This window comes from Diceros bicornis, chromosome X (assembly GCF_020826845.1).
Source record: "Diceros bicornis minor isolate mBicDic1 chromosome X, mDicBic1.mat.cur, whole genome shotgun sequence".
NCBI lineage: Eukaryota > Metazoa > Chordata > Mammalia > Perissodactyla > Rhinocerotidae > Diceros > Diceros bicornis.
Window position 1 is genome coordinate 20,268,074 of NC_080781.1, and position 23,429 is coordinate 20,291,502.

At 37.0% G+C, this 23,429-nt stretch overlaps 1 protein-coding gene across 3 annotated transcripts in view; it reads left to right on the forward strand.

The window, feature by feature from the left end:
- Positions 1 to 23,429, forward strand: part of ZFX (zinc finger protein X-linked) — a 49,167-nt gene that overhangs the window by 15,430 nt on the left and 10,308 nt on the right. For 2 of the 3 annotated variants that reach the window (XM_058535585.1, XM_058535586.1), the window contains exons 2-3: positions 5,003 to 5,091; positions 8,028 to 8,597. In XM_058535585.1, the coding sequence (XP_058391568.1) occupies positions 5,031 to 5,091; positions 8,028 to 8,597 (631 nt within the window). In that variant the 5' untranslated portion in view covers positions 5,003 to 5,030. Of the gene's footprint in view, positions 1 to 5,002; positions 5,092 to 6,345; positions 6,401 to 8,027; positions 8,598 to 23,429 lie in introns of those variants that run through there. The other variant, XM_058535587.1, reaches the window with a different exon arrangement.

Sequence of the window (23,429 nt, forward strand, 5' to 3'; positions counted from 1 at the left end):
TTACAGGCAGTGCTTAGGTAACTTGTAGCTATCCTGAAGGATATTGAACCTCCAGTCCCTGGAAGATGTGGTACTCATCCACCACTAAAGGAAAGCCTGGCTGGTTACATGGTTTCTTTCCCTCCCATGGACTCATTCTAGCCAGGACTCCTGTGGTCAGAATTTAGGTTCATTGCTAGGCAAACAGGGGTTCTCACTTGAGCTGAGGAAATACAACTCAGGTATCAGAATGTAACTCTAGTCTAGACCTTCATCTATAAATATGAATGGACAACCTAGAAGAACCAGGCTTTTGAGGAAAACCAGCAGTCTGAAAGAGAGACATCAAATTCAACCAACTAAATAATGAAAAAGATATAGAATACAGAATAAACTTTAAATCCTCAGAGATATTTGGGGAGATATTGTATCCACCAAAAAAAAAAAAAAAAGAAAAGAAAAGATTGCTGTGAAAAAGAAACTAAGTTTATTTTGGAATTAAAATATAATCTTTTAAATAAAACTTGGGTAGATGGAATGAAGATCAAATTAGCTAGCTTGGAAAAAAGAGTTTAGGAATTCTAAGAATGTAGTAGAAAGACAAAGAGAAAACATGGGAGAAAAGTTAAAGCAATATGGAGGCTAGATTTAGGAGTCCTTACATCCTATAATAGAAATTCTAGTAAGAGTGAACAGAGAAAATGGAAGAAAGTATAGAAACAACAGGAGAAAATTTCTTGAGTTCAAGAAGGGCTCAAGTCTTGATTGGAAGGGCCCACTGGGTTCTGGATGTAAGATGACCAAAGCTTATTAGAGTGGTAGTGAAAATAGAGGACGTGATGAATTTAAGAGTGGCTGGCTTTGAGACGAATTTAATTTAAGGGCTGAATTGGTAAGAGAAGTGAAATATAATTATCTGAAGAAATGATGGCTAACATTGAACAACATAGAAAAAAAATTGGGAAAGAAATGTAACTTAAGAGGGAAGATATTAATTAGGCTTTAAATGTAAATTTTCACCAGTTCCAGGTTCCCTCTAAGAAAAATTCTGTTATAGACAGATCTGCTTTTGTTTGCCTTTCCTGCAGCTTGAGCAGTTTCATCTACCGTGTATAATACAATTTGGTTCTCTGAGTGTGACTTAGGGAGAAGAACTAGAGTCGAGTCATAAAATTAAAAGGCGTTGAGTTTTTGGGAGACCAAAAGCAGAAAAGTGATTCGTGTATGTATATTAGGTGCAAAAAGCAAAGTGAATATATAAGCACCCTCTTAACTTCCCAAGAGGGAGATGATGAAAGTATCTAGGCATCAGGAGATATAAAACTGAAATAAATTATATTCATTATCCCTAATTTAAGGTAGATAAAATGTTGTTGCTACGCCTGTTAACTTGGTATGGTATTTTCATTGATTTATTTTAAGGAATGGAAGAAAGTTTTTTTGAATTTCCCGAGTTTCTCTCAACCCGTTATTTCCCTTAAAGCTGTGCGTTTTTCTATTGTGAATTCTTCCACAGCATTTTCAGGAGCATGACTCCTGCAACCAAGAAGGGAATATTTTACTGAGCTTGAGGTGAGAGTGGGATCCCAGAAGTATTTTGAGGGCATTTGATAATCAGACTAAAGGTTAGTATGTGTTCACCCAAATTGTTAGATTCTTGGTTCTCTGAACTGTTTGTCTTCAGATTCAACTGGTGTCTGGGCTTGGTTCCTGCAGCAAAGGCAGGGGCACTTTCAGTTACCATGTCAGTGCCCGTTCCCTGCCCTTACTTTATCACAGTCCTGAGAACTCTTCTTAGTAGGTTCAAGTCTAAGAACATTGGCATCATTCTGATTGTCAGAGAGATTTACTTCTAACCCCACAGGGGTTACAAAGTTGAAGTATAGTCATCTCTGCTTGGAAGTACAAAACATGTTTTTTTCTGATTTGAGTTTTTATAATGACAAAATAGAAGGAAAAATAACCAGTCAAAACTGTTCAACAGTTACTGCTCACTTAAGTCAAAATAAGGTGAGTGGACACCCTCCATTTGGGCCAAAATATCTTTTAGGAAATGGATATGATGTAAAATGATGGGAATAATAGCAAATAAGTCAGTTATGGTAGCTTGGGTTAATATTCAGAGCACCCTGACTATTGGGGAGCTGCTGAGACTTTCTGAGCAGGGGAGCGCTGTGATCAGCAGAGCTTCGGAGGGTTAGTCTGCCTGCCACAGATTGCAGGAATGCCTCAGGATTTGGCAGCAGCCCTTACTTTGTATTAGGGTTCCTAGTCTTGTTGTGGGAGTGGCAGAATGGAGCGAAAGGCCAGTTGAGAGGCTATTTTCGTCCTACAGGGATCAGGAAATATGAAGCTGAGAGTGAATGGTGACAGTGGCAATAAAAAGAAAGGGACAGATTTCTGAGAAGTTGCAGAGAAGGAATAGACATGGTCTGACAACCTGACTGAATATAAGCAGAGAAGGAGGAAAAGGCCATAGTGGTCATGCCAGGAGAAAGCAGAGTTTTATCCTGATGAAAATATTTAGACAGTCTGGTGGAAGTGTTAGGTGCTACGCTGAGTGTGTGGATTTGGGGAATCATCTTTGTGTAAATGGTAGTTGAAACCATGGAATAAAGAGCAGAAGAGAAGAGGGCTGATTGCACCACCCTGGGCCAGGCTGCAGTAATGGGTGAGGGGAGGCAGAGTAAACAGCAGTTGGGAAGGTGGGAAGAGATCTAGGATGTCACTTAAGGAAACTGAGAAAGGAGAGAATTTCCAAATCGAGGGGATTGATTATCTGTCAAACTCTAGTAGAAAAGCCAAAGAGAATGAATGCCGAGAAAAGGAGTTATTGTGCAGGTTGAGAATTCTTAGAGCTGATGGGATTGGGTTTATGTAGGGAAATTGAGGAGAGGGGCCTTAAATACCTTAATGAATCTCATTTATTGCCTTCTTAATTGGCTTAATTTCACATAGTGGTGTGTCATTATGCTTAGAAGATTAATTTACGTTTATCATTTTGTAAGAGGGAAAAAGAATAATGGCCAGAGATGATATTGGTGGGAAGAGAGGAGTGACAACTTATTCAGAACGGGTATACTTTCCATTTTTCGTAGTTGAAAATTTTTTTGTTGATCTGTTTAATTTGATGCAGTTTGAATAAATAACATGGAACGTGTTCTTTCTTGAAAATGAATAGAATATGTCTCAGAGTTGACATGTTGAAAATTCATTTATTATATTAATATTAATTTTCTCCTGGCTATTTCTTTAAGAAATATATATATATATATGTTTAGCATCTGAAAAAAAAGACATATATAAATAACCATAATTTATAGCAAAAAAGTACAATTAGAGAAAAAAGAAAAAGTACTGTGGAAGTTCAGAGAAGGGAGAGATTATTTTCAGCTCTTTATTTGTTTCTGGAGAAGGGGATTTGGGGGAAAGGTCCAAGGAGAGATGATAGGGGAAACGTCTTCCAGGTAGAAGAAACCCTGAGCCAAATATAGAGTTGGGGTCTCATGGGGAAATTGGGCATTTGTGTTTGGCCGAGTGTGGTGGTGGGAGGAGGTGCTTGAAGGAAAGGGGAAATATTGATGGAAAGATAGTTTGGTGCTGGAACTTAGAAGATGGCAGAAGTTTGAGCTTTACTTGGAGGTAGCAGGGAGCCATTAAACATTTTTGAACAGAGGAATGACATTAGCTAGCTTATGCTTTAGAAAAATGACTCTTGTTTCTGTTATTTGAAATTTTAATAAGAAGCATGCAGCACTTATATCATCAGTAAAAAATGATAAAGATAAAAGAAAGATGTATCTAATAGTACCATTGAAGTTGGATTAGAAAGTGAGCAAGAGATAAGGAAACCAGTGAGGGAGGAGGTTTATGCAATACTTACAACATGAGTAAACCACAATCCTTGATGTCTGCTCTTTTGAAACAGTGATTACTATTAAGTAGTATATTATTTAATTGGTTAAGTTCTTTCTGTTGTAAGTTTTTGGCTTAAGTAGAAAAGGGAGCATTAAGATCATTGGGATGTCATGCAAAAACCCAAGGCAGACAAGGTTCTGTAGCTGGACCTCAGAAAGGTCTAGAACCAGGAACTAAAAAGCTATTGGTAAGCCTCCACTCCCTGCTCCCTCTACTCTGTTTCTTAACACATTCACTGGATTCTTTTTATTTTTTATTTGTAAACTTTATCTCACTAGTCTAAGCCGAAGTTGGAAAATGGCCTTCCTCAGCTTCTATGTTCCAGCCACCAGGAGAGAGAGAAAGAGAGACTGAGACTGACTGACCCTTGCTCATGGTTTCAGATTCTCAAGGATAGGACTTTGATTTTATTGTGCTCAAAGATGAACTTATTTTTACCATTTTATAGCTAGTGCCAGTCAACTGTGTCCAGGAGAGTATAAATACACTGTGGGAATTTGCTTCTCTAGATTGGAGGGTTAGTTAAGAGAGGTCATTGTGAGTTAGGCAGAAATCCCAAAGGGTGTTTACTATAATTATGTACTTCAAATTTTTACTGTTGTTGGTTGAAAGATAGCAGACTACAGTAAATTTAGAGAAGTAATATGAAAATCGTGCAGAAATTTCCACCCAATAAGCTACAGTGTGTTTAAGTTGAACCTTAATAAAACCGGTTATCCTTGTGGGAGTGTGGGGTGTACTGACTGAGAGGAGACAAGAGTGCTGGGGTGCTGGAAATGTTCTATATCTTGATCTGGGTAGTGTAGTGGTTGCACAGGTTTATGCATGTGTCAAAATTCATCAAGATGTGTGCACTTGATGTTTGTAAGCAGTATCTCAATTAAACAAGGTCTAGGCAAAGTTGACTTGTTTGATTTATCTGCCTTACCTTGTCATATAGATAGATGCCCATATGTCATTGGAAATCAGTTAAGTTCTCTTTTATTTTTGATAGATGTCCGTCTGTCACATAATTTTGTGTTTCAGAAATGTAAATATCATGATGACATTTTTAATATATGACATAAAAAAAGTAATACTTGGTTTACTTTTTTCCCTAATTTAGGAGCTGTGACTGATGAGAATTAAAGGCCATGGATGAAGATGGACTTGAATTACAACCACAAGAGCCAAACTCATTTTTTGATGCAACAGGTATAACTACTTGGATTGTTCCGCTTCCCAGCTACCAAATTTGGAGTTGATTGTCAAGTGGACAAATTGTAGACTCGCACGTTGATATTCACATTTAGTATCTTGTTATCCTGTCAAAAATACAAATGTTAAAGTGAGCACATTATTATACCCCTCCTTAAAAATTTGACTCCCTCACAACCAACTCTCATATTCTTGTCAGTAACAGCAGCAGTATCAAAACCTTATTGTTATCTTCAGTAATTCTCATCTTGCCCACTTATAGCACTAAGTCTTATTCTCCCTTTGAAAATGTTCCTTGCTTACATCTCTTCATTCTACTTCCTACCACATAGACAGGCTCTATAATCTCATTCTTAGTCTGCAATAACTTTTAAATTCTTTTCCTTACCCTTAGTCTCTTTTATCTAGTCCACCAATCAGAATACTCATTGTAAAATAACATGGGATCATGTCATTTCTCTTTTTTCCATTACCTAGCAAGTAAAGTATAAACCTAAGGCCCTCCATGTTCTGACCCCATCCTTCTTTTACAACCCTGTCTCTCACAAGTTGACAAAAGGAGCCTTTTGCTTCAGGAAGACGGAGTCTTACTTCACTCCCCAAATTGTACAAGGAAAATTAAATTCATGTAGTTCTAAAAATAGAAAAAAATTATTCACTATTTTAGATTATTCATGGTTCCAATTATATAACATTGTAAAGTGATTAAATTTTATAATGTAAAATGGTTTTATATCACACTAACTAGCTACCCTTATAAATAAAATGTTAATGAGTTTTCCTTTGGACTTGAAATGATTATATTGCAGTATATTAAAGAAACAGCATTAACTTTATCAGGAAATTAAATATTAGTGATTTTTAATTTTAACTTTTCTTTAATCTCTAAATCCAGTGGGGGTATGTGTATTTTTCTTAACAATTTGGGATAGTCTTTTGACTCATGTTAGGTAATTTCAGTTGGATAATGATAAATGCAAAGTTATAATTCTTTCTTCATTAGAACATGAAGTATAATTAATGTGCTTGAAAGAAAGACTAAGCTCTTTGGAGAAAAATGCACAGTATTTACTAGCTTAATCTTGCCACAAGCAAGTCTGGGTCATGGGCTAAGTGGTAGATTGAACGGCATATGCATTTTAGCCCTGATTGTTAACACTTATGGTGTTTGTTTATCTTTGAGCAAGTCACTTAATCTGCCAGGGCCTCCGTTTTCATATGTCCTAATAATAATGAAACCTCTCATTACAGTTTTTCAGAACACTTCCCATACATTCCCATTTGATCATCACAACAGTCCTGTGAGGTATGCATGGCAGATACTACTGTCCTCATTTTACTGATGAGGAAACCGAAACTCAGAGGTTAAATGACTTGCCCAAGGTCGCAAAACTAATAAGTGTCCAAACTCTGCTCTCTGATTTAGATTTTGTAACCAGTGCTCTTGCCACTAAATGCTTTCATCTTCATGTCTGCAAGATGGAGATTACAGTGATTTATTGCTTGATGTTAATATTGAGAATATTGAAAAGAAATGAATATAAAGTATTTCGTAGAAGTTCTATAGAAATTAAAGCAAACATACTCTTTTTATTATTTCTAGATGTAGTTAGAATGGATATTAACTGGCTTTAAGATTTCTTACATTTTTTAAGGTTCTTTGGCCCTTGTTGGTCATTGGTGTTTGTTGAACAAAGCCATGTGTCTTTCTGAGGGCCTGGCTAGTGATACACGGTCAATGAGTTAGGCAGCTCATTGGACTCTGCCTGCTCTGAGTCACATCCAGAAGCACTAATTGACTGAATAGCTTATTTTTAGGTAAGACTTTTATAAAAAACTTCGTTTGCTTTTCTCTGAACCAGGAGCCAAGATACCGAATTTGTTTTTCTTTTATTTTATCTTACATTATGTTTTTGGCAAGGATATCTGATTTTGATTCCCATTTGTGGCATTCATTCAGAGTAATAATTAGTGAGCACCATAATCTGTGCAAACTGTGTGATCTTGGTGAAGTCATTTAATCTCACTGGGCTTCAATTGATTCAACCCTCTACCTTCATTCCTTAACTGCAGAGTGGACTAGAGTAGGGTTTCTTATATTCTGAGGAACTGCCTGAGGGATTGGGGAATGGGGGATGGGAGGAGGCCAGGTGAAGGTGGAGTACACTGGTGAAGTTGGGGCAAACCCTGCTCCAACTAACCTCAACCTCCACTGCTCCAGAGCAGCTGCTCTTTTATTCATTTTATCTATCCACAGAGGCTCCTTGCCCAGTTGTCTTTCCTCCTTAACTGTGGCCTTCTAGCCCCTTTTTCATTTATGCCCCAATTCTTTTATATCCTGGATTCAGAGGATAATTTCTAAACTTCCATAGTCATAAATGGAGGATATTGGTGGGAGATTGTACCAGAACAAAGGGGGAGAAAGCAAAAAAAATAGAAGGGAAGTAAAAGAAATACATGGGAGAGATGGAAAGAAGAAAAATATGAATTGAGAGAAAGATGGAGCAAGAAGGAAAAGAAATGAGAAAAACATAATGAAGGAAAATGGTATATTTGCCACTTGAAGTTGCTTTACTTATTAATTTTTATAATCATCCCTTAAGTTCTTATGTATATGGATTTAATTTTAGTGAGCCTAGAATTTTACTTTCATGAATATTTTTCTTTTGCGACTGCCTCAATTGCTTTGTTTTTCTATTATTTCCTTATCAATTGATTTGGGATGAATATAAAAGTTCTTGCATTAAAAATTTCTGTTTCTGATATGATTCAAAAATAGATTCCCTCTTTATTTCTTTATCTATCATAATGTTTGAGAAACCTGAGGAGCTAGTCTGTTTTCCTGGTAGAAATTAAATCACATTTACATTAATTGAGGTAGCCATGTATGCCTACTTGAAATTTGTGATTTTAATTTTTTTTTTTTTTTTAAGGAGCTGATGCTACACACATGGATGGTGATCAAATTGTTGTGGAAGTACAAGAAACTGTTTTTGTTTCAGATGTTGTGGATTCAGACATAACTGTGCATAACTTTGTTCCTGATGACCCAGACTCAGTTGTAATCCAAGATGTTATCGAGGACGTTGTTATAGAAGATGTTCAATGCCCAGATATCATGGAAGAAGCAGATGTATCTGAAACGGTCATCATTCCTGAGCAAGTGCTGGACTCAGATGTAACCGAAGAAGTTTCTTTAGCACATTGCACAGTCCCAGATGATGTTTTAGCTTCTGATATTACTTCAGCCTCAATGTCTATGCCAGAACATGTCTTGACGAGTGAATCTATACATGTGTCTGATGTTGGACACGTTGAGCATGTGGTTCATGATAGTGTAGTAGAGGCAGAAATCGTCACTGATCCTCTGACAACTGACGTAGTTTCAGAAGAAGTATTGGTAGCAGATTGTGCCTCTGAAGCAGTCATAGATGCCAATGGGATCCCTGTGGACCAGCAAGATGATGACAAAAGCAACTGTGAGGACTACCTTATGATTTCCTGTAAGTCTTGGGGTACAGTGATTGTCAAAGGTATTTTTGAAGGCTGCCTTTGCTAACTTACATCAGGGGTGAAATTTTCTTGACTTCTATAAATTAAAGTAAATCTTATGGACCTGCATTGTTGTTTCAGTTTGGAGCCTGTAAGATAACTCAAAATTAAGAAAAGTGAAATGGTGCAAGGTAGAGTTTTTTCTCTATAAGGATGCAAGAGAAAGATAAAATTTCTTCAGTCTAGGACAAAGATGGAAAGGAATAGAACTGAACTTCGTGAAATCGTGAAGGATGTGATTAGGCTGTTACCAGCCTTTATTAGAATTAGGAACCCTCTGGAAACTTAAAAGGAGTTTAACTTGGAAAAAAATGTGTAACCAAACTACTTATATTCTTGTATATGGATGCACAGTACTACCTTTGTAATACTTATGTACTTTACTTATATAATATATAAAATGCTATTTATATAACAGATAGCATGGAAAAGAGCTCTGACATAGTATTGAAACATAAATGATTCCAAAACATGATTTTAAGTATGATGGACTCATTAGGTTATTGAAGAAAAGTAAGGTGTTTTGGAACACACTCTGAATGTTTAACTTAACGTCTGGGAGGGCAGCTATGTCTTCTTAGAACTTATTTCTTGGTATCACTTGCAGAGATAAAAGCTTCAGTTGGACAGACCACAGTTCTGACCCAGTATGGAGATTCTTATGCCTTTAGGAACTAAGCTTCAAACAAATAAAGACTCACAGACTATTTGCTTATATAAATTCACAAGACTATTTGCTTTGCTTGAATACCCGTTATAATACAGGATTTTAATATAACATATATTGAAGTCCACCAGCATTTTAGGAAATACCTTTTAAAAGTTCTTGAGATTTTGGAAATCAGAGAATTCTTTGTGTAAAGAGGAAGAAAATGCCTTCATTCAACACATGTTTATTGGGCCCTTACTATGTGTCAGATATTGTTGTAGGTAGTGCAGAAATGGATTTGTGCTAATAAAAAAAATACATGAAACCATTTTCCTTGGAGAGCTTACAGTCTACTGTGGGAGCCAAAGATAGGTTACATTGTGATGCAGAGGTGTGACTCAATTGCTGTGGAGACAGAAGGGAGTTGCTGACCTTTGAACTCAAGGATGAGTTCTAGTTTTACAAATTAAAGAAGGGCATGGGTGGGAGGCAGACATTCCAGGCAAATGGTATAGTATGTAAAAATGGTCCTGGCCTTTGCTGGGAATGATGGGAACTTTAGGACGTACTTGTATATCTTTGTGCACTTTCCATTTAATTCCTTAGAATAAATTTCTAGAAATAGAATTGCTGGATCAAAGGGTATACACATTTACAAGTCTGGTTATATTGCCTCAATATTTTGCCAGATATACTCCCACCAAGTTTATGAGAATGTCTATTTCTCTACACTCTGACCAACACAGGGTATTATTTTCCTTTTTAGTTTTTGCCAATCTGACAGGGAAAAATATGGTATCCTGTTTCAAGTTTGAATTTATTTTAGGAAGATAATCCTGGTGGTAACATGGAACAAGAATAGGTGAGGGAGAGATCAGTGGCAGAGAGTAGTTGAAATGAGTCATATATGACATAAAGAAGATCCTAAGTACCTTCATAGTGATGGGGACAGAGAGAGGGAGCTGGATTCAAGAGAGATTAGAAAGTAAAATGGATGAGATTTGGTGACAGATAGAATAGGGGCAGGCATTTGAGGGAGAAAGAGAATTCAAGGAAGGCCCAAAGGTTTCTACCTTGGGAGATTGGGTGCCTGGTCATGCCATTACTTGAGAGGAGGAATAGATTTGGTGGAAAGAAAATTATTGAGGGCCTGTTAAAAGTTTGAGTTGCTTGCTGAGGACAATCTGGTGGATGTTTTCTCTGGGCAGTTGAAAATATGAATTTGGTACTTTTGAGAGAGTTTGTGGCTAGAGGAAGAAATTTGGGACAACAGAATATAGGTAGTATCCTATGTGGAAATCGATGGTGGTCCCCAGAGAGTGCTTGTAGAATAAGAGTGTCAAGTATGGATCCTTTGGGTGTTTAAGAAGTAAGCAGAGGAGAAAAGCCCGTGAAAATCTGGAGGTTTTGGGAAGAGGAGGAGGATAAAAACCTTTAGAGAGTGTTTTTAACACTGTCAGAGATAAACAGAATTTCTAGAAATGTTGGTCACTCAGGAGAGTGGGCTTTTTCGTTGGATAATTAGGAGGTCATTGATATCTTAATTAGAATAGTTTTAATAAAGCATGGGCCAATGGAGAGGAGATTGAAGAGATGAGCTGTGATGGATTGAGAAGTTGGTGGAAGTAGAGTAGGTGAAGTGGTTTGTATAAATTGCCATTTAGGTCATTGAAGGGATAGAAGAGGCAAGAGTACAGCTTTTGATGGTTGGCTGCATGGTGAAAGTGTGTTGAGCATATTTATAGGCTTATAGGTGCAGAACACAAACCATTGGACAGAGAGGGACTAAAGATAAAGGAAGGGCTAGGTTCCAGAGAAGAGGAAGGGAGTAGGGTCCAGGGCAGCAGTGGAGGGCTGATAGGTGAGTCCTAGAGGGGAAGAGTGAGTCCTCTTCTCTGAGACTGGAAGGCAGTTAAGGATGAGGCCCCTATTGGTAAAATTGGAGAGCCAGGGGTAGAAAGTAAAAGGAGTGTTTAAGTGTTGGGAGCTATTTTCTCTGTGCAGCAAATTCACCTACTAATGTATAAGGACCTGCAGAGATTGAGTGGAAAGCTGAAGGATAGTGGCAAAGGGTTGAAAAAGCCTTCGCCTTATGGGGATGGGCCAGAGCAAGAAGCTAAGAACTTATAAGATAGATGGCTGAACTTCATTGAGGGGCCATCTGAGATTGGGAGTCTTAAGGTTGTGCGTAAGATGTGTTATTTAGTATGAAAATATTATTTTTAAATACCACTGCCAGCTTTTCTATTGCAAGACCAGGCAACCCAGGGCAAGGCTGGAGAAAGTAGGGAGTTGGGTTCATCATGTTTTATGAGGGGAAGAGGATTTGGTGAAATACTTGAGAAAGCACTTTCTGTTCTCTTTGATTTCTTTTTCCTTTTTCTGCCTTAAACTTGTTTGCTAAGGAGTAAAATGCATGGCATTGGTTTGACTTTTAGCTGCACACTACCTTTTGCTTTTATTACTCTTTTAAGAAGTTCAACCCTCCAAGAAAGTCATCAAAAAAACCAGAAGTTGCTTTAGTAACAGTTGACATAGTGTACTAGGTTCGTGTATTGTATTACAGAGTCCAGACTTGTAAAATTTTCATTGAAAATCTTATATATAGTCATCTTTCTTTTCGGCCCTGGGTTTATGCTAAATTTACATAGATTTTAACATTCCTGAAAAAGTAAATCTGGATGGTCACAAACTGCTATTGTAGTATATTTTAGTGTATTTTGTATACATGTATGTAATATATAGTTTAATAATACAGTGATAATTTATTCCTTTCCTTTTAGAATAGAATGTCACATCCAAGCTCAAAGAATACAAAGAACACACACACAAGTTATCTTATTCCCCTATTTTACTATAATGAAATAGTTGGATTGGTTTTAAATTGGGTTTAGAGATGGTGACTTTTGGTAGTATCTTTTCTCTATTATATAAGCACTTCACTCTTTTTTCCTTCCCTCCACACATCATCCCTTTTTCCTTCAAAGTAATGATCATGGTATAAACTTTAATTTACTATTGGCTTTGGAATCAAACCAGTTGGATGCCTTGGAATTAATTAGCATTTTTCTTGTTTCTACCTCCCAGTAAAGCTACTTCTTTTATGCTGCATTTTAACTTACAACCTATATTGATTTCAGAAATTTAGGATTGACAAGGGCCTTGTGGTAAGCGTATAGAGGAACTATGGCCTGATTTTATCTGTGATAGAGACTGCTGAGATGCCATTATTAGTGGTCAACTTTAATGCTTTCATAATATGATGAGAGATGGTAGTATCTCTGAATTCCTATGATATTTATTCATCACTTAATAAGTCAAAGAAGAGCATGAACAGAAGCCCAAATACTCTTCTCTTTAGAAATTTCAGTAAGTCGTTGAATCTAAGAGCCTAATAAGTAGTTTTTATAAAGTTTTTAGTGTCCATCTTGGCAGATTTCTTCCCCCTGAAGGTCTCATGTAAAATGATGAAGTATCAATCCTCATTCTTTATAGCATTGTGGTAGTGTATATTGACACAAATGCTCTTTGTCACAGTATAGCTGCCTTTGAGGTCAAGATGACCTCTTCGTCTAGTCTTTGCAGTCTAGATTATGATTGCTTCTAAATTGAGTGTATGTTTCTTGAGGACAGGAACCGTCTGCTGCATCTTAGCTACTTATGTATCTTCCCCATGAAACCCTGTGCATATTAGGTGTGAAATATTTGTTGAATAAACGAATATACTAATGCTATAGCTGAAAGTCTGGACATCATGCGTCACCCAAGGTATTAATGATATGTATCTTCCCTGCCAGTAGCTACTGGCTCTTACTTGGTTCTCTTCAGGCTAGATATCGTGGTACTGCTTTGTGGCACTTAGGAATTTTCTGGCGCTCTAAGAGGTGGAGTGTTTGAGTCATCCACTTGTTACTCAGGTTGTTTCTTAGTTCTCCTTTAATCTGAGACAGCTGCCAGACATCCCTAATTTGTTTGCAGTGGTCTTCGACCTCCTGGAGTTTCACTTTGCAGCTGTATAATCAAGATGCTATTTTGTGAAACATCAGTTTGTACAATAGGGAAAGTTGCAGAAGATCTGGTGATGATGAGTCAGGCACTGCCTTACAACAGCTGCAGGAAACAAAATATTCTTTTGGTGCCTCTGATATTAACATAATTAATGAGATGTCACTCTAGACCTTGTGGACATCACCCATGTCTTTTAATTGGAACAGTTAGGCTTGAAGATGAGTGAGAATTGTGTTCCTTTCTAATCCTATATTCAACTTAAGTGTTGAAATAAACTTTTTTGGGGGCTAACAGCTTTATACATATACCATACAATTCACCCGTTTAAAGTGTGCAATTCGATGGTTTTTAGTGTATTCACAAACTTGTGAATCATCACAATCAATTTTAGAGAATTTTCATTACCCCAAGGAGAAACCACATACCCTTTAGCTATCACTCCCGTTAACCCTCTCCGTCCCTTCCAATGAAGCAACCCCTACTGTACTTTCTGTCTTGGTAGATTTGTCAGTTCTGGACATTTCATATAAATGGAATCCTATAATATGTGGTCTTTTGTGACTGGCTTCTTTCACTTAGCATAATGTTTTCAACGTTCATCCATGTTGTAGCATCTATCAGCACTTGATCCTTTTTATTTCTGAATAATATTCCATTGTATGGGTATACTTTTTAGTCCATTCATCAGTTGTTGGACATTTGGGTTGTTTCCACTTTTTGGCTGTTATGACTATAATATCAACATTTGTGTACGAGTTTTTGTGGATATATGTTTTCATTTCTCTTGGGTATATATGTGAAAGTGGAGTTGCTGGGTCATATGGTAACTCTGTGCTTAACCTTTTGAGGAAGTGCCAGACTGTTTTCCAAAGCGGCTGCACCATTTTACATTCCCACCAGCAGTACTTGAGGGTTCTAATTTCTTCACATTCTCTCTAGCACTTGTTAATATTGTCCTTTTGATCATAGTCGTCCTAGTGGATATGAAGTGGTATCCTGTTGTGGTTTTGATTTACATTTCCCTAATGGCTAATGATGTTGAGCATCTTTTCATTTGCTTATTGGCCATTTGTATATATTCTTTGGAGAAATGTCTATTCAGATACTTTGCCCATTTTTAAATTATTTGGCTTATTATTATTGAGTTGAAAGAATTCTTTATATATTCTAGATACAAGTCCCTTATAAGATATATAATTTGCAAATATTTTCTCCCATTCTGTCAGTTGTCTCCACTTTCTTGATGGTGTCTTTTGATGCAGAAAAGTTTTAAATTTTGATGAAGTCCAGTTTATCTATATATTTTTTTGCTGCTTGTGCTTTTGGTGTCATATTTAAGAAATTGTTGGGCTGGCCCCGTGGCTTAGCGGTTAAGTGCGCGCGCTCCGCTACTGGCGGCCTGGGTTCGGATCGCAGGTGCGCACCAATGCACTGCTTCTCCAGCCATGCTGAGGCCGCGTCCCACATACAGCAACTAGAAGGATGTGCAACTATGACATACAACTATCTACTGGGGCTTTGGGGAAAAAAAAAGGAGGAGGATTGGCAATAGATGTTAGCTCAGAGCCGGTCTTCCTCAGCAAAAAGAGGAGGATTGGCATGGATGTTAGCTCAGGGCTGATCTTCCTCACAAAAAAAAAAAAAAAAGAAGAAAAATTCCATTTGATTAGCACTTAAAAAAAAAAATTGTTGCCTAATCCTAGGTCATGAGGAGTTATCCCTGTGTTTGCTTCTGAGTTTTGTAGTTTTAGCTCTTACATTTAGAGTAGATCCATTTTGAGTTTATTCTTGTATATGGTGTGAGGTAAGGAGCTAACTTCATTCTTTGGCATGTGGATATTAAGTTGTCCTGGTACTATTTGTTGAAAAGACTATTCTTTCCCCATTGAATGTTCTTGGCACCCTTGTTGAAAATAATTGACTGTAAATGTGAGGGTTTATTTCTGGACTCTGAATTCTCTTCCATTGATCTATATGTCTATTCTTATACTAGTTTCATACTGTCACGAGTGGGTAGTGAATTTGCAAAATTTACTACCCTAAATATTAAAGTCTAAATTTTAAAGTCCAGGCAAAAATGCATAATTCAGTTTTAAAGGTTTAGCAAAATTAATAAGTGATGGTGACATAATATGTTCTTATGGAAAACAAGGGCCCTTGGATATGTGTGCCTACCTTCTATAGTAACATCAAAGGAAACAACTAATATGCTCCTGGAGCATGGGGTCACTCCTGCCAAAAACTGAACACTTGGCTAGAGGGTCTCTATTCTAATGTAGACATATATGATGCTTCATTTCTAGTACATATTTTAATAAAATAAGTGCTTTCAGTTAAGTAGTTTTAAAAGAGATTAACAAAAATTATAGCAAATAATTTAAGCTTAGAACTCTTTAAACTAGTTTGGATAAGTGAAAGTATGTCACCGTTTTTAACATGTTGATTATAAAATTGGAAATTTTACTTTGTGCAGACCATAACTTTAATAAAACTTTTTTTTGTGTGTGTGTGAGGAAGATCAGCCCTGAGCTAACATCCATGCTAATCCTCCTCTTTTTGCGGAGGAAGACCAGCTCTGAGCTAACATCTATTGCCAATCCTCCTCCTTTTTTTTTTTTTTTTGTCTCCCCAAAGCCCCAGTAGATAGTTGTATGCCATAGTTGCACGTCCTTCTAGTTGCTGTATGTGGGATGTGTCCTCAGCATGGCGGGAGAAGCGGTGCGTCAGTGCGCACCCTGGATCCGAACCCGGGCTGCCAGTAGTGGAGCGCGCGCACTTAACTGCTAAGCCACGGCGCTGGCCCTTAATAAAACTTTTTGATGCCAGTGAGTGTGAAGTAATAATATAGCTGTGTTCTCTCCATTTAGTTGTTTTTACGTTTTAAGGCCAAAGAGTTTTCAACTAAGAGAAAATTCTATCCAAAACACTATTTTCTACAGTATGCAACTGCTTTTATACAAGCTGAATGTTAATAAATCATTAGATTGGTTAGTTCTTAGCTAATGCTTATTAAACTCTTTTGGCCTGGTGGCACATATATAATTTAAGTCCATTTGAATTAATATTTCAAGGAAGAGCTCGGTGCTAATGTGTGCAAAATACTTTCAGACGCATCAGACCCATCTTCTAATGACCTTTGAGTCAATTGGCATTTCCATCAGAAGACATAAATTTCGTTTGGTAAGGTTTGTTGTTAATAAAGCTCTTTTTTCAGGGGAAAAAACATTTAGGATTGTATTTGTGGTTTGATTGTTATCAAGTCAATGTGGACAATTTAAAAAATTTTTTGAAACTTAAGCTTTTTTATCCCAAGAAAGATTATTTACTTGGAGATTTGTAACAAGTTGGTAACAATAAAAATAGGTAATAGTAAACCTTCAATAAATAGTATCTGTGCGCCAGAATTTAATATATATTATTGTTCTTACAACAATCTTATAATGTTGACGTTATCACCATTTTACAGATTGAGTAACTGAGGCTCAGTTTAAGTAACTTGTCCAGGGTTACACATCCAGCTAGCTTTAGGGTGAAGATTTGAAATCAAGTATGTTTTATTCCGAAGTATCTACTCTCTCTCCACTTTTGTATTGCCTTCCTTCGTGTGTGTGTGTATGTGTTTATATGTATGTGTGTATAAAGTTAATACTATAAAGCAGTAGAGTTTGGGATAAATAGTGCTTATTGCTGGATGGAGGAGGTAAATAGAATTCCAGTGATTACTAAAATTTACAATATTATCGAATGCCCAATTTCAACAATGTTAGGAAATAATTTTGGGGAGCCTTAAATATTTTCTTAGTTGACTTGTTTTAGCAGAAGCCACTCAGTTTCCAAACCCTATTCCACTGTTTTTCTACCTAAAAAATGTTATTTTTTTTTTAATTTGTTTACATGAGGAAAACGAATCATATATAAACTATTATTTTTACTCTTGCCCATGTTTACTTTTCTTGTGTCTTTATTCATTCGAAAACATTTATTGATCAGCCATGATAAGCTAGGAACCTTACTAGTTGTTAGGGCTAAACAGTGAGAGTCCCTGGCTTTGTATTGTTCACAGTCCTGGAGAGAAGACAAACAGAAACAGGTAATTACAGTTGAGTGTGAAAAGATATATAACTGGATACATAAAGTATTTTGGAAGCACTGAGGGGGGGAATGGTGGGAAATTTGGGGTACACTTGAGTGAGCTAAATGCTATGAAAGTGTTATAAAGCAAAGTTCTGTGGAAGCTTGGTTGAAGACAACTAAATTTATTTCATCTCTACTCCTATCCATTTCCCTCCCTCCCGTATTATTTTGAAGTAAATTCCACATATCGTTTTGTTCATAAGTATTCTAGTATGTATTTCTCAAAGACAAGGATTTTTTAAGAAATGAAGTAATAATGCTGTTATCACATCTTTGAAAAAATAATTTGGGGTGAACTCAATTTGAAAGATGAATAAAATGTTCAGTGGGTGGCTGAGGAGGGAGGAATGGCAGAGAGGAGAGCATATTTAAAGGCAGGGAGATGTGAAAGATCTTTGAGTGTTCAGAGACTTTTTCTTTGGGGTGCAAACGATGTCTTTGGTGAGGCGAATGGAAGAAATGGTGGGAAATAAGAGTGGCAAAATAGGCAGGGCCCAAGTCGTAAAGGCCCTTGAATACACTAAGAAGCCTGCTTTACCTTTTTGATTTGGAGAGCTGTTAAAGGTTGTAAGCAGATTAATAACAACATGCTTAGATTTATAGTTTAGAAAGGTAATCTTAATGGCAGTTGTGAGAGCGGACAAGGTAAGAGTAAAATCAGGAACAAAAAGTACACTACGGGAGCTTGTTGTAGTAGTCCAGGTAAGAAACAGATGGTGCTAGTTTGAAATAAGATCTATCAGTAGAGTTTGGCAGATACTGGTTCATGATATGTTTAGGAAATAGAATATGGATTAAATTTTAGAATTTTACAGATACATATCCACATGGGAATATTTCTAAACTGAGAAAAGTCTTATTTACTGAATTAAGAATATTTTAGAGTTGTGTTGAACAAGCTTTAAGCTTGTACTGATAAAATCCAAAAAGGTTTCTGTTAATCCATCTAAAATTAGTGTCTTTATTGTAGGTACTCTGAGATTTATTTAGAAATGAACACTAAAATTAATGAATTAAGAGTTTTCAGTTTAATGTTCAATCTGGATGTCAGATTTATGCCAAGAATAAAGTGCTCAAATAAGGCAAAGATGTTATAGTCCTCCCCTCTCCCCACCAGTGAAAAGATTGGATAAAAGGTCTTATATCTTGAGAGCCTTAGAAGTAATTGGAGCTTCAGATTGGCCTTGTGATTCATATTTACTGTTTATCTGCTTGAGACCTAGACAAAATCCTCTGACAGCTTGTCCTTTGAACAGATTTATGATTACTTTGTGGGATAAAGGGGGTTGGGGAGGGAAAAGAGAGAGGAGGAAAGAGGGAGAGAGAGAATATGCCTCTCCTTTCAGGATCTTAGAGAAGCAACATGGTGTATGAAAACAGTTCCTGCAGCTTCGAGTCAGCCAGCCTTCCATTTGGATACCAGCCCTACTGCTGTATAGCCGTATGAATTTGAGCAAGTTACTGACTTCCCCTTAGCCTTAGTTTCCTTATTTGTGAAATGGCAGTTATACTACCTGACCTGCAGCGTGGTTGTGAGAATTAGAGAGCACCTGCGCCGGGCATCCAGCACAGAGCATGCCTGTCAGTAACTCCTAGCCATTGTTATCGTCCACACAGAGTCTCTCTGCTGGTGGCATCCACTGTGCTAGCAAGACTAACTCTGGACTAGCTTTACTTTGGGACCTTCCTGTTGTCCGTCAGGGAATTCTTGAGTAAAGGCAGGCACAGGGTGGGATTGTAATAGTCATTCCTTTCTTTTTCGCCAGAATTTATAGTATTAAGAAATCAGTTTTTGGCTAACTAGGTTTAGTTCACTATGTTTTAGACCAATTCAGTGCAATTGGGCAAATATTTTTCATTAATTATATCTCTCATACCATGCTAGAGATCACTGTGACTTAGGACAGGCACTTGCATGGCTCTGATCCTTTAATTCCCCATCTACAGAATGAGGCTAATTTCATTAAATTTTTGAACCTCTTCAAGGAAAGTTTCAAGAATTAAAGGAGGTCAGATTATAACCAGTTCTTTGAAATCTTTTATAGGCTATATAATAAAAATAAGATGGAATTTTAACTCCAGAAAAGAGGGTTCCTGAGGAGAAAGGTAAGAGAGGGAGGTCTAAAAGTGAATTTTTAAGTGTATTTGTCTGCTAGAACATTTGCTGTGTTGGCAGAATGCTTCTTGCAAGTTACTTAGTCTTTTAGGTGCTCTGGTTTCACATCTGTAGAGTGGAAATAAAACACCTAAGTTGTGGGATTGTTGTTGATTTCATGAAATATAGGGAAACCACGTACCACAGTGTCTGGAACATAACAATTGCTCATGAGCCCAGGTGTCCTTTTAGGAGGAACTACCTATCCATTGTATCTTCGCTGTTAAATAGCCACTCACCCTCACAGGAACCCTTAGGATGTTACTACTTATCAAGTTTTTATTCTATAGTTTTTCTTTTGATTGGATTTTGGGTTTAGAGGTTAAAAAAAAAAAATTGAAGTGATTAGGTGGTAAGACTGTTGGACTTGTCAGAGTAGGTTAGAACAGGCTTTTGGTTCAGAGAACTGAATTCTGTCTTTGACAGCAGTACTGAGGTATGGTCTTATGAAAAGGACTGGTTTCCCTCCTTGACATCAGTTCTAACATTCACACCTGGGAGTCTTGTTAAACCTTTAGAAAAGATTTGCATATTCAGACTGTCTCTTGAGGTAACTTATTTAGGAAGTAAAATCATCTTTATTTTTCTTTCAAATTAGTCTGTTTCAAGATCTGTCAGGTAGCTTCTGGTTCTGGGAAGACTGGGATTTAGGGACTGAATCCATGTCCTCCTTTTGGGTACTAGTTATAGGTGTATAGATTTCAAGCTTAATTAGACTTTGTCTTTGAGACTGATTCTGTCCTCATAGTGTGAGTTTTCCCTTCTTAATTGTTTATGCCTTCTAAGAAATATATCCTCAAGTTCGACTTACTTCTCTGTCCAATTAGGTTTTTCTTTGAGTCCTCCTTTTCCCAGTGACTCCTCTCTTCCTGTCTTTCTGATCCATTCTGAAGTAGTTGCTTTATAGGCTTACTATAATACAGAAATTTTTCTGAAATTTTCCTTCTCTCATTTCCTGAGATTAATCCACTGTTTTCTGGATCCCCATGCCACCTTCTTTCTTAATTTACTCCCTTATTTTACTGGGCCACATATTGAAATAACTTCCTAAGGAGTATAGATTTGTATACTAAAAATATTTTTATTCTACCCTCAAACTTGATTGGTAATTTGGTTAGCTACAGAATTGTAGGTTGAAATGAATTTTCCCTGAGAATTTGTGTTGGCATGTTTTATTATCATCCAGCGATCAGTGTTACAGTTTAGGAGCCTAATGCCATTTGGATTCTCATTCCTTTGTAGGTGTTTCTTTTGAAAGCTTTAAAGATCTCTTTATCTCTACTGGTCTGAAATATCATAGGGTTGCACTTAGTTAGGTGTGGGTCTTTTTTCATGCGTTGTGTTTTCATGCGGTGAACCTTTTGAACTTGGAGATTCATATTCTTCAGCTCTCTGAATTTTATTTAATATATTTCAAGAAGAATTTCTGAAAGAAACAGAGCAAGACTTTATTCCAATAGTTGTCTAAACCTGTGTGTTCCAATGTGGTAGTCATTAGCCACATATGGCTAATTAAATTTGTTTAAATGAATTAAAAGTAAATAAAATTTATATAGTTCCTAAGTTACACCAACCACATTTCAAGTGCTCAATAGTCACATGTGGCTAGTGCAGATATAGAACATTTCTGTCATCACAGAAAGTTCTGTTGGTTAACACTGGCCTATAGGCTCAGTGAAATTGCAAACAACATGATCTCTTTTTTTAAAACTCAAAGAAGAGATACAGAGGTTCAAAGAATATATTACAAGGCAATAGAGGCAAATAGAAAGTAAACTGACAGAATTCAGGAAGAAGCTGAAGAGAAGAATAAAAATATGATCAAGATAAAAGCCACCATAGAAGCAACTATAAGAATAAATACGCCTCAGTATATAACCAGGGGCAGAGGGACTGGGCTTTAGGAAATGACAAAAATGAAATAATAAAAAAAAATAAAGATAACAAAAATGATTATGGAGAAGATGGATAGATATGGGAGACAGATAAAGGAGATAAACACACATAAGTGAAATTCCAGAAGAAGGGAACAATCAACGAACTAGAAAAATATTTATAATAGAAGAAATTTTTGTGAAATAAAGATTGAACCTTTCTTGTTTCAAGAAATTGACAGAATGATAAAACCACCAAGTTATAATCATAGTGGTGTTTAATGAACTTTAAAGATAAAGAATTATAGGGAGATCCACACAGAAATACTCAGTGCTAGAAGATGGTGGAACAATGTCTACAAAGTTCTGAGAAAATGTAACCTAAGAATTTTATACCCAGCTAATTTGTTCCTCAAGTACAGGCTGTGGACTGACATTTTCAAGTGTTAAGGAACTCAGGGACTGTAGCACCCGTAGGCCTTCTTGACAGCCCTGTTTGGTAATGAATCTATCAAACCAAAGGATCAAGCAATAGAAAGAACTTTAGAATGGAGAAACTGTGATAAAAGGATTGGTAGTGAGTATTGAATTCACTTAATATAAAACTAACTATAAAATATTTGGGAAGGAGAGGTGTGTAAATGTGTTAATTTCCACATCTTTCATAGTAGGGTGACAGTAGATACTAGCTTTAAAATTGATTCGTGTATTATAAGCAAAATATGATTCTTAATGTTTTTGTAATAATTTTTTCTTTAGAGGATTAAGAACTGATCATAATGACTAAACATTTACTTTAAGATCAGCATTCATATATTTAACAAATGAACATTGTGTGCTTACCTTATGTCAGGCAGTATTGTAGGCACTTGGGAACAAAGTGAACAAAACAAATGACAGTACCTTTCCCTTGTGGAGATTATATTCTAGCAGAGGTACCCAGACATAAATAAGTGATCTAGTATAAGTGATACGTGCTTGGGGGGAAACAAAGAGGGAGTATAAGGAAAATTATGGGTTACAAACATGGTCAGAGTTTGCTGAGAAGAGGACGTTTGAGCAGCGGCTTAATTTTGTGATGTCTGATAGACATCAAAGATGTACAAATCTGAGTTCAGGAAACAGGACTAGAATGGAGATGCAAAACTGAGAGTTGGCGTATAGATGAAATGTAAGCTGTAACACAGAGTGAGATCACCAAAGGAGTGATTGTAGATAAACCCAGACCAAGGACTAAGCCCGGGGGTTTGCAACATTAAGAGATAGGAGGAGACTCCTCCAAAGGACTAGGGAGGCATGGCCAGTGAGGGAGGAGGAAACGAAGAGCTTGGGTCCTGGAAGCCAAGTGAGGAAAGTGAATCACAGAGGAGAGTGCTGCTCCAGGGTAAGTCAAATGAGTGCTGAGAACGGGTGACCTTGATGAACAGTTTGGTGAAGTCATGGGCCTGATTGAAGTGAGTTTAGAGGATATGGAATGACAAGAATTGGAGAAATGGAGGTGGTGGAGAAATGGAATCGAGAGTTTTTGTTTTAAAGGGAGACAAAGAATAGTTTCTTTGCTGATGAAAATGATCCAGTAGAGGGTGTAGGAGGAGAAGGGGGAGAGGTGCTGGAGCAATAAAGAGGGGGCAGGCTTTAGCTAGGAACACAGAGGGTTTGTGGTAACAGGCCAGGTTTAGTTGCAGGTAGGTGAGTAGGTGTGGTAGTCAGTGGATCTTCTCTCTTCTGATTTGTTCTCAGTGAAGTAAGATCGTCAACTGAGATTGAGGATGGGGAGGTGATATTAGAGATTTGAGGAGAGAGGAGAATGTGGAAAACAGGAGAGGGGGAAAGTAGCAGAAAAGGTCCACTTCAGGTTCAGAGTCATGAATTTAAAGTGAAACCATCAGTAGGGGTGAGTGTGTGTGTTTCCAACCAGATTTAGCTGTTTAGGTGCTGGTACAGAGGCAAAGTGGAAAATTGT